The 12,811-nt window shown below is 56.0% G+C and overlaps 1 protein-coding gene across 2 annotated transcripts in view; it reads right to left on the bottom strand.

The window, feature by feature from the left end:
* Nucleotides 1-12,811, bottom strand: part of LOC116946868 (uncharacterized) — a 40,125-nt gene that overhangs the window by 2,580 nt on the left and 24,734 nt on the right. For both annotated transcript variants that reach the window (XM_032962094.2, XM_032962095.2), the window contains exons 3-5: nt 1,832-2,062; nt 860-1,056; nt 145-659 (exon numbers count right to left, since the gene is read on the bottom strand). In XM_032962094.2, the coding sequence (XP_032817985.2) occupies nt 145-659; nt 860-1,056; nt 1,832-2,062 (943 nt within the window). The remainder of the gene's footprint in view (nt 1-144; nt 660-859; nt 1,057-1,831; nt 2,063-12,811) is intronic.

The following is a 12,811-nucleotide window of genomic DNA, read 5'->3' as shown; positions in this document are numbered from 1 at the left end:
ACCATTCACTACTCACCTAGATCACTCACCACTTACCCACACCATTTACCACTTACCTAGACCACTCACCACTCAACCATACACCGCTAAACTACACCACTCTCTCCACTCCTCTCACACCACTCCCCACCCAGCCCCACTCACCCTCATCTCCGTCCTCCGTCTCCACGTCCACCTCCTCCGACTCCCCGTCCGACCCCGTCGACCCGGAAACCCCCGAGAGGGTCCCGTCCCCACTGGCCCCTCTGCCGCCAGCCCCCAGGGCGCGGCCCTCTCCCCTCGCAGTGGGGGGCCCCCCCTGCGCCTCCTTGCGGGGATCCCTGCCCCCCGCGGGGGAGAAGGATGAGAGAGACGACAGCGACGATGGCGACGTGAGGAGGGCGACAGCTTCTCCGGGCCTCGCCGCTCCTCGCTCCGCCTCGCAGCCCGGCGGCTCGGCGAGGGCCGGGCCCCCCACGGAGGGGTTCCTCAGCGGCGGGGGGCCTCCCCTGCAGTCGGGGGGGTCGCGGGGAGGGGACCCTCGCTCCCCGCGGCTCCCAACGCGGCCTTGGGGGTTCGAGGCCGCTCCTCCTCCTCCCGCACCACCCGGGGGCAGCGCCATGGGAACCAGCGCCACGTTGGGTGCCACGCAGCTGTCGTAGCTGCGGTAGGCACAGTACCTGGGGGTGGCAGGGAGGGCAGCATGGGGCAGCAAAGAGAGATGTTTGTTTATCAACGGTGCGAGGTGGCATGGAGTGGACCATTGCACGGCCGTGTTGTCAAGCGCAGCACGGCGTAGCGCAGTGAGGTGCAGAGTTCACAGGGGGTGCGGTGCGGAGTGGAAAAGGACCAGTGTGACGCGGCGTGGTGCGACGCTCACGGGTTGAGTGCGGAGTGAGAGAGGACTCCCATGGGCGCCAACATGAGGCTGGGGTTGTGCATCATGGCCGCCTGTGCCACTCCCGCGCCGCCATCTTTCTCTCCCTTCACGGCCGCTCCCTCCGTGGACCAGGGGCGGAACGCGGACGACCTCTGACCCCCACCGCCACTGCCCTCCGACCCTCCCCGATGGCTTGACTGTGCGACAAAATCAACGCGGCATCTCGTTGTCATGCGCTTATCGTATATGCACGCACACATACACGCACGCACACGCACACACTCGCAACAACTCGTGCATGTACAACGTTAGCATGCACACCTATAGACAACAACAGCCGCCATTCTCCACAAAGTGGTGGTGACGTCACCACAGACAGGCTAGGTGCATTTTGAGGCCAAGTGAAGTGTGGCAAGCGCCCTGCCGACAGAGGATCACATGACAGACCCAGGTGTTATGGGTTAACTGATAGATCGCTCCCCGCCGTCTCCATCCACAGACGAATACATAGACAAACAAACACGAAAAAACATGCACGCAAAGATGCACACTTTCACACAGAGATAGACATGTTGACATTAAAAACACACATTCACAATGTATGCACACGCACATGCACACAGCCTCACACACGTACGCACGCACAGAGGAGAGGTCAAGATTCACGAGTTCACGAGCGGTGATGGCGAGCGGTGCGGGAGGTCATCCCGGAGTGTGCAGGGGTCGTGGCCCCGAGCAAAGCGAGCCCAACAAAGACGGAGCACGCACAGGTAAGTGTGGGGTGAGTGGGGATAGTTGAGTATATGGCAATACACACAGCACGGCTCACGCACGCACACACACACACAGCCACAGTGTTATCGGCAGTGTTGAAGGAACAGTGTGAGAGTGCATGAGGATGAGAGATTGGGAGAGAGTAGTAGAGAGTGCGAGAGAGTACGAGCCAGGGGGATATGTGCTAGTGGTGCTCACCTTGTGCTTAACGTCCCCGTGTCGCTCCCCGTGTCGCTCCCCGTGTCTCTCTCCGTGTCTCTCTCCGTGTCTCTCCCCGTGTCTCTCTCCGTGTCTCTCCCCGTGTCTCTCCCCGTGTCTCTCCCCGTGTCTCTCTCCGTGTCTCTCCTTGCCGATCGAGTGGAACTTTCCGACGAGGCACTCCTCCAGACGCTGCTTCTTCGCCTGCACCGCGTCATTGCCGCTCACCGCCTGCACCGGGGGGGAAACAACCGCACAACCACCGTCACGCTCACGATCGGCCAGGCAGCGGAACCGCGTGCGTCATGCCGCCGCCGCCACCGTCGGTGAAGTCACGGAGCTGGGGGGGGAGCTGGGGGTGCCAGAAGAGGTGGGGGGGGCAGCCACAGGAAACGCAGATAAAGTCCGCGGTGGTAGAGAGGAGGGGGTGGGCGTCGCGGATTAAAACAAGGTTCGGCCAAAAACGCGAGGTACTGCTGCCAACGTCACGGATAAGGGTGATGGGGCGACCACACTGCAGCCCCAACACGCAAGCACACACACACGGCTACAACCCACACACACCACACGCACACACACACAATCCGGCCCCAATGAATGCACACACACCCGTCACCACAAACCCCATATGCACATCACACAAACACACACACACACCGGTCACCACACACACACACACACCGGTCACCACACACACACACCGGTCACCACACACACACCAGTCACCACACACACACACACACACCGGTCACCACACACACACCGGTCACCGCCAGAACCCTGCCCCGGAGCACCCGTGTGAGCTGTGGTCACTCCTCATACCCTCGGAAAAACAGTGCGGGTGGGGGGGGTAGGTGAGATGTGTGTGTGGCACTCTGCTGCCTCGGTGTTGGTATTCACACACCGATTCAGGTACGTATTCTAAGGACCAAGTCGACCTCGGGGGAGGCCCAGAACCAGTTCAGATATGTTACCGATGTTGGCCATCAGCGGGAATCTAACTCGGGTCGCCGAGTCTGTTGTGCAGCACGCGAGCCGCTACTCTATCGCTCACTACGCAGTAAGAAACCGAGATCCCCCATATAGCCTTAAACAGACTTAGGGCAAGTGCTGTTCGCAAGCACCTATTAAGGCCGTCATACATGGTGCACGAGGGGGTGGTAGACTCGCACTAGCGCACACACACACGCACATTCACACACTCGCAACAGCAGCCGCCATTCACCGCTAAGTGTGGCTGACGTCACCTGAGCACCCATGCCAAGCTGGGTGCACAGAGAGGTCAAGAATACAGGCACTCTGGCTGTGTGCTCACGGCTGCGGGGACCCTGATTGGACCCCCAAAGCTCCCCAAAGTGGGGGGTTCTCATCTCCTAGTGTTGAGCGGGGATGGCGGGGAGAGGCAGAGACCCCCTTTAGGACCCCCCCCCACCACCCCTAGAGGACCCCTTCGCCAAGCCGGCAGGGTTTGTCGTCAAACCCCAGCGGCGCGAGTGAGGAGGGTGGGTGGCTTGGTGGGAGCAGCCCCATGTAACGTGTCTCCGTTGTGTCCTGCCGGGTGTGTTGCGTGTCGCGTTTCGGTGCTGTGGGTTCTCGTCGCGTCTCTGTGTCTCGATGCCGCGTCCCGCCGTCTCTGTTGTGCCACGATGTGGTTGGTGTCTCCGTGTCTCCCGTCTCCCTGCCTCCACGTCTGTGTTGCGTGCGTCTGTGTTGTGTCTCCCGGCTACAGAGGCGCGCCCGCATGCGGGTACACGGGGAGGGGCTGCGTTGTGTTGGCAGCAAAGTCGGCTACGCACGTCAGACCGCCCACACACACACACACACTCGCACACAAAATCATACCACTCTCACGCACATATACAAAGACACACACACCCACTCGCAGTCACACGTACACACACCCACTCACATGCAGTCACACTCCCACACACACTCACACGCACATTTACAGACACACACACACCGATGTACGCGCACACTCTCACGCAGATTTAAAAAGACAAAGATCCCCCGTACAGCCTTAACAGACTGTTGGGGCAAGTGTCGTTAGCGAGTGCCTATGAAGGCCGGTACGGCACACGAGGGGGTGCGTGGCCAGCAACACGCCCGACCGCCTTTGTCTCCCCAATGCTTATGTTTTTACACACCATCACTGGTGTTGGCCCTTAGCAGGAATAGGACTTGGATCGCCAGGTTCGCAGCGTAGCACGCCAACCACTGCACTACCGCTCCCCACGCACAGTCTCCACTCCACACACCAACTGGCTTCCCCCATCTCCGCACACACTCACTCTCTCCACACAGCCTCACTCCTGCTTGCTCTTTCTACTACACACACTCACCCTCTCCACTCCTCAAACCCACACACACGGCCACTCTCCCAACACACCTCTCCTGCGTACAAAAACCAAGACTCCCCGTATAGCCTTTCAAAGACTGTTAGGGCAAGTGCTGTCAGCGAGCGCCTATGAAGGAAGGCACACACGCACCCTCCTCACACCACACACCGTGCCCATACACTCCCCCGCACACACCCAGCCCTCCTCCCCACACACACCCACTCACTCTTCCCCATTCCCCCCCACACACTCTTCCAACTCTCCCCCCACCACCACCGCTCCCCACGTGACCAGGCGCCAACACAGACGCGAGCTTTGTCCTCCCTCTCCCCTCAACCCTCCCCCCCCCCCGTCTTGGCCGTAGCTCTCACTGCTCTCGCTGATTTTCCTCTCTCCCTGCTCTCCCCCCTCCCTTCCCGTGCACTCTCTCTCCGCTCTCACGGTGGAGCACGTCACTCATTCTGAATCAGAGCCGGGGGGCCCAGGGAGGAGAGAGCGGGGGGATGAGAGAGAGGTTCTCTTATGAGACACAGCCACTCTCCTCCACCCACCCACACACACACGCGAATACATACCACACACACATTCATTCACACACAGACACACAACAACAGCCGATTGCCACTCAGTAGCGGTGACGTCACAACGGCGGTTGTGCCAAGCTAGGTGCACCTTGAGGTGCACACAGATACAAGAAGATCGCCCTTATAGCCCAAACAAACGATTGGAGCAAGTGCTGGTAGCGAGCACCTATTAGTACTGGAACGGTAAAAGTGGAGGTGGGTGGTAAGCACCACGCCTGACCGCCTTTGTCTCCCGAGTGGCGATGTTTACACACCGCACCAGGTACTAATTTGAGGCCGAGTCTACCTAGGGGAGGCCGAAGATCGGTTCAGACACCGGTGTTGGCCGTGAGCGGGAATCGAACTCGGGTCGCCGGGTTCGTAGCGCAGCGCGCTAACCGCCACATTACCGCTCCCCACACAGATAAATAAACACTCGCACACATAGTTACACACGCACATATAGAAATACGCACACAATCACAAGTACACAGGCGTTCACAAACATACGTACGCGCACAAACGATACAGAATCACGTATCCCCCCCACCCCACTATTCCATCCCCTCCGCCCCCACACCACGCATCCCCAACCATCCCTTTCCACCCCCCACACCACGTATCCCATCATCCCCCCGTACTGGCCCGAGGTCCAAGAAGCAACGACACGAGGCGTTTGCGTACCGACCCCTGTTGAGGGCCCCACGACAGCCTCTTCCCCCCTCCTCCTCCCCCCCCCATGCCTTTCCCTTCTCCCCCCTCTACATCCCTCCTCCTCCTACCCATGCCTCCCCTCCTATTCCCCCATCCCGTCTCCCTCTCTCCCAGCCCCACTCCACTCGCTCCCACATCCGTTTACTACTTCCATGCCCCCCCCCAAACCCCGCATCTCCATCATCCCCAACCCCATCTCCATCATCATCCAATGCCGTCACCCAATCGTGGCTGCACACGGGTCGTCAGTCAGCAATGGCTCCCAGTCCACACTTCTCCAGTCTGAATAATAATAATTTAAAAATATATATTCCAAAGTCAGTGAAATCCTGCTCAAATGAGCATTGAGGCACTGACGCTCATCTCTCTCCTCTTTACAGCCCTGAGCCAGTGCTGGAAATTCCATATTCCCAAGGCGGAGGCGAGTCGACCCAGAGGACGCAAAAACCGCTTTTAACTTCCCCATACAGTGGTGCGCATTTTGTAGACTCTGTAGGGATCATGGGCTGGAGTCACCCTCCCCACTCCGGCCCCAAACCGGGATTTGAACCCACGACATTCTCATTCCGAGCTGCTTGCTCTACCGCTGGTTCACTTAGGCGGGTAGAATAATAACGGGGTCCGTCATTTAGCCGGAAAAGTCTCACGGAGTCTCAAGACTCATTTTCAGGAGAGTGCTGCTGCAGAAGTGCTGTTTCGTACACTTGATTTGGAAGAAATTCAACGCAAGGTTTATGAGGAGGTGACGCTCGTGGACCCGCACAGATGGATTCAATAATATACTGTTGCACTGACATTTCCTGGACAACTCCCAGCCCAATCCTGCAACACCTGGCATTCCCAGGCAGTCTCTCAGCCAATTACGAAGCAGGCTCAAACCTGCTTAGCTTCGAAGATCGTGGCCACTCGCATAGACACGCAACACGAGACCAACAACACGAACACCATCATCCCCAACAACCACCTCCCAACAAGCACCTCCATCACTATCGCATCACGTCACCACCGCTCCCATCACACAAACTAAAATCATCACGATTTGAAGCTTTTGCGACTGCATGAATCTATTCTCGTTGCTTCTTTCAGTAAATTCACGTAGGTAGAAAAATAATAATAGATCACGCCACACAAGCAACCGTTTTCAGGTGTGTGGCGATCGAAACGTCGTGATGTATTATTATTTTTCTACCTACGTGACTTTACCGAAAGAACCAAAGAGTATAAAATCATCACCTCCACACCAACTATCACCTCCATCATCACTACCATCATTATTATCACCACCACCACCTCCCTCACCCACCTCCAACATCCATCTTCACCCCCCAACGTCACTACCATCACCACGACTACATGTGTAAATCACATGCGAATGAATATTTACATTCGCTAATGTTATGTTTAAACAAATTATTTTGTGAAGCTGCTGCATTGACAGCGCCGCACAAGCATAAATAACAACACAACTCACATTCACCTATTATACTGTGGCGTTAAACAGGAAATAAATATTACTTAATATAATAGCCGACGTTTCAGGCAATGCCCCCTCTTCAACGGCCATTCTTTATACGACGATAGAGCATTGCCTGAAACGTTGCCTATCGTATTTTTTTATTTTAAGGACACACACAACAGCAGCAGCAGTTGTTATTGAATGGTAGGTGGTGGCCAGACCAGGAGACAACGAGACCAGAAGACAACAACAACTAACGAGACCAGAAGACAACAACAACTAACGAGACCAGAAGACAACAACAACAACTAACGAGACCATGAGAGCACAACTAAACGAAGCCAAACAAACGGATCATCGAATCGGGCAGCGCCCGGACGCGCTGGCTCATAACTACGAATCGCATCGCGTGCGGTGTGCGCGCAACGAGTAGACACGCGTGCATCACACATGTCTAATGGGAGCGTCAGCATGGGGATGAAGGGGAGGGCTAGGAGGGCGAGGTGGAGGGGGGGGCCCCCCACCACCCAACCCCTCGCTCCCCCGCCCCTCGCGCACTCGCCCCCTCACCCCGCCCCCCGGCATGCGAGACTCGAAGGGAACATTAGTTTCCGTGGTGACCAGGCAGCTCGTCTGTGTTTTGTCTGAAAGGGAAGGACGCGCGTGCGGGATGTGGGCGGTGGGATGGGCGGGCGGGGGAGGGGGAGTGGGGGGAGAGGAGGTGGGGAGGGGGGGTTATGGGGGGAGGAAGAGGGGGGGGGCACCGTCACGCATTCGTGATGTAGGCGCACACACACACACGGACCCAAACACACACATACACATGGACCCACACACACATACACGGACCCAAACACACACATACACGGACCCAAACACACACATACACATGGACCCACACACACATACACGGACCCACACACACATACACGGACCCACACACACATACACGGACCCACACACACATACACGGACCCACACACACATACACGGACCCACACACACATACACGGACCCACACACACATACACGGACCCACACACACACATACACGGACCCACACACACACATACACGGACCCACACACACACATAGACCCACACACACACACACATAGACCCACACACACACACATGGACCCACACACATATACATGGACCCACACACACACACACATATATACATGGACCCACACACACATACACATGGACCCACACACACATACACATGGACCCACACACACATACACATGGACCCACACACACATACACATGGACCCACACACACACATACATGGACCCACACACACACACATGGACCCACACACACACACGATTATACAAAATATATACACATTGTGCCATATATATTCATAACACACATACACTTAAAACAGAGATATGTACACATCACACTATTGCTGGCTGGACGGACAGTCACGTGCGCGTTGTTAATACATAACCAAGAAAACTTTGATATAAAAAAAACTATCACACACGCACAATTATTCAAAGATCCCCCCGTATGGCCTTAACAGATTGTTCGAACACGAGCCTTTTTTTTGTTGCAAGCACCTATATGAAATGTCGGCACGGCACACGTGGGTGTGTGTCGTTAGCACAGCCACCACGCCCGGCTGCCTTTGTCTCCCGAGTGGCGATGTTTACACACCGCACCAGGTACGCATCTGAGGCCGAGTCGACCTACACAGGTATATATACACACACACACTAGAATATAATTACTCAGTGACGGTGAGGTCACCGCAACGCTAGCCCAGGTTGTGTGCACACTTTCACAGACAGATGCTTAACACAAACTAAGATGCCCCGTATAGCCTCGAAATATTGTTGGGACAAGTGATGTTGGCAAGCAGCACCTATGAAGGCCGGCACGGCACACGAATGGGGTGGGTGGACAGCAACACGCCCAGCCGCCTTTGTCTCCCCAGTGGCGATGTTTACACACAGCACAAGGTACACACACGCTCATATAGTCACACTCTCATATACACTAGTGCACGCACGCACACACATTCACGCAATTTTGCGCAAATACCTGCGTTCGTACTCACATTCGCACGCACACACCAACTCCAACACACACGAACACCAGCACGCACATTAACTTGTACTATTTTCGTAGCTTGTATACCAGTACATAGCACACCAACGCTAATGCAATCACAACCAAGACAATCACAATCCAGGCACAACTCAAGATACAATTACAACTCAGACAATCCAAACACAACCACCACTGACACAAAGCCAGACAAAAACACAACCAGGACGCAACATAAGACACATTGCCCAACCCAGAACCCAGACACTCTCTCTCTCTCAACCCAGACACTCTCTCTCTCAACCCAGACACTCTCTCAACCCAGACTCTCTCTCTCTCTCAACCCAGACACTCTCTCCCTCTCAACCCAGACACTCTCTCTCTCGCAACCCAGACACTCTCCCTCTCTCAACCCAGACACTCTCCCTCTCTCAACCCAGACACTCTCCCTCTCTCAACCCAGACACTCTCTCTCTCAACCCAGACACTCTCTCCCTCTCAACCCAGACACTCTCTCCCTCTCAACCCAGACACTCTCTCCCTCTCAACCCAGACACACTCTCTACCTCTCAACCCAGACACACTCTCTCCCTCTCAACCCAGACACTCTCTCTCTCGCAACCCAGACACTCTCTCAACCCAGACACTCTCTCTCGCAACCCAGACACTCTCTCAACCCAGACACTCTCTCTCTCGCAACCCAGACACTCTCTCAACCCAGACACTCTCTCTCTCTCAACCCAGACACTCTCTCCCTCTCAACCCAGACACTCTCTCCCTCTCAACCCAGACACTCTCTCCTTCTCAACCCAGACACTCTCTCCCTCTCAACCCAGACACTCTCTCGCAACCCAGACACTCTCTCTCTCGCAACCCAGACACTCTCTCAACCCAGACACTCTCTCAACCCAGACACACTCTCTCCCTCTCAACCCAGACACTCTCTCCCTCTCAACCCAGACACACTCTCTCCCTCTCAACCCAGACACTCTCTCTCTCGCAACCCAGACACTCTCTCTCTCCCTCTCAACCCAGACAATCTCTCTCTCCCTCTCAACCCAGACACTCTCTCTCTCCCTCTCAACCTAGACACTCTCTCTCTCCCTCTCAACCCAGACACTCTCTCTCACCCCAGACACACTCTCTCTCTCACAACCCAGACACTCTCTCACAACCCAGACACTCTCTCTCAACCCAGACACCCTCTCTCAACCCAGACACTCTCTCTCAACCCAGACTCTCTCTCTCAATCCAGACTCTCTCTCTCGCACAACCCAGACTCTCTCTCTCTCTCAACCAAGACACTCTCTCTCTCGATCCAGACTCTCTCTCTCTCAACCCAGACTCTCTCCCTCTCAACCCAGACACTCTCTCCCTCTCAACACAGACACTCTCTCCCTCTCAACCCAGACTCTCTCTCTCAACCCAGACACTCTCTCTCTCTCAACCCAGACACTCTCTCTCTCAACCCAGACTCTCTCTCTCTCTCAACCCAGACTCTCCCTCTCTCTCAACCCAGACTCTCTCTCTCAACCCAGACACTCTCTCTCTCAACCCAGACACTCTCCCTCTCAACCCAGACACTCTCTCACAACCCAGACACTCTCTCTCTCAACCCAGACACTCTCTCACAACCCAGACACTCTCTCTCTCACAACCCAGACACTCTCTCTCACAACCCAGACAACACAACCCGGGCAACCCATCACCTCTTCCCCTCCCCACTGCCCAAACTGGAAGTCACCAAAGCCGACGCTAAAATTAGCTTAACCTTAGGCTCACATAGCCCGCTCAGAGACGGCGCAAGTCTAGCTCGCTCCCCCGGACCCCCCCCCTCTACCGAAGCCCACATTGGCACATTCCATTCCCTATTGCCAGATATGGCGCGTCTATCGGCGCCGCGTTCCGGGGGGAGACGCGAAGAGAGGGCCCCGGCCAATGCTGACGGCGCCGATTTGTGGGGACGGAGGCAGTGGGGGTAGCGGAGGACCAACAACAGCCACGGGCAGGGGTTCACGAGGCAAGAGGTTCACGAGGCAATAGTTTCACGGGAGAAGGGTTCAACTGGGCAAGGGTTCCATGGGTTGCAGTTCATGCCACGGGTTTTCAGGGGCAGGGGTTTCACGGGGAAATGGTTCATGAGAGAAGGGTTCACGGGTAGGTGTTCACACACGGGTTCGTAGGTCAGGGGTTAATGTAAAAGCCCCGCACACACCTCAACGAGTGATACCCAGTTTTACACACACTTACATTGACTAACACCCTACGCAAAGACAAATATCCCCCATAAAGCATTTTAAATACTGTTTGGTCAAGTGAGTTTGCGAGCACCTATTGAGGCTATATAACCAGGCCCAGTCACTCCTGTCTCGACAAAGCTGATACTTATACACGGGACCACGTACTCATTTAAGGCCGAGTAGACATAGGGGAGGACCTACAAACGGTTCAGATAATTACCATGGAACTTCGCCGTGGTCGAGATTCAAACTCGGGACGCCGGATATGTTTGCGCCGTACTTAATATACATATACACAATATTCGCACGCAAACTCACGTCTACATACAGTCATACACCCTACAGACACACACACACAGGATAATATATAAGTATAACCACACGCCCACAGTCACGCACACCCCCATATGCAAGTGTGTGTGTGTATGGAAGGGCGTGTGTATGCGTTATACGATGTGGGTGATGACGCGAATATGAATGTGTTCCACACCAGGGAAAACACAAGGGTTACGGGTGTGTGTGTGCGATACACAGGGGGTAAGTGTGTGTGTGTGATGCACAAGGGGTAAGTGTGTGATGCACAAGGGGTAAGTGTGTGTGTGCTACATAGGGGTACGTGTGTGTGGCTAAGAGATTAGGTGTGCGCGCGCTACATATGGTGTTGGTGTGTGCTTGACACAGAGAGGCTGTGTTCTACACAGAGGTGTGTGTGTGATGCACGGGGGAAAAGGTGTGTGTCCTACACAGCGGAGTGTGTGTGTGTGCAGGCGCGCGCTACACGGGGGGTGTGGTGTTTGTGTGTGTGTGCGTGCTAACACGGGGGGTGTGGTGTTTGTGTGTGTGCGTGCGTGCTAACACGGGGCGGGAGAGGAGGGCAGTGCGAGAGCCAAACCAGGACACGCTCACCCCGCGCGCGCGGGTCCGCTCGGCATTTTTTACTCGAAAACAGCGGCTCCCACTCACGTGACCCAGCACATTCCAATTACACAGCCTCCCCCTCCTCCTCCCTCCTCCTCCTCCACACGGCTCATCTCCCCCACCACCACCACACCCCCTGCACCTCCCCCACATCCCTGTGCTCCCCTTATCCCGGGCCCCACGCCGCTCATCCACCCACCCCGCTTCCCTCCCCTCACAGTCTCCACCTCCCCCCCCTTCCTCCCCCTCATCCCGGCCCCACGCAGAGCTGCTGCTGCCCCCCCCCCCGGCATGAATCCCCCAGCCCCGCCCCGTGACCTTGGGAGCCACAGACCCCCCCCCCCCGCTAGCGACGCCACCGCTACCCGCCCCCCCTCGCCATCCCCAGTCGGCACATCGGGTCCATAAAACGGGAGACAGATAAGAGCGGAGAGAGGCGCGTAAACAGGGTCGCGTAGGGACGCGGGCGCATCGCCACCTCGTCACCCGCACCTCGTCACCATGGCACCAACACCACCACCATCATCAGCATCATCATCACATCATCGCCGCAACCATCAACCTCGTCATCAGCGCCACCATTACCGATTATCGTCTCACCTCGTCTGCAGGCAACATCATCATCATCACCACCACCAACCGAATCACCTCGCTACCGTGACCACCATCGATCTCGTCGTCATCAG

Source organism: Petromyzon marinus, chromosome 28 (genome assembly GCF_048934315.1).
Source record: "Petromyzon marinus isolate PM22_M1 ecotype Great Lakes invasive population chromosome 28, UKy_Petmar_22M1.pri1.0, whole genome shotgun sequence".
Taxonomy (NCBI): domain Eukaryota; kingdom Metazoa; phylum Chordata; class Hyperoartia; order Petromyzontiformes; family Petromyzontidae; genus Petromyzon; species Petromyzon marinus.
The sequence above is the reverse complement of the archived record's forward strand: the minus strand, read 5'-3'. Positions and strand labels throughout refer to the sequence as shown.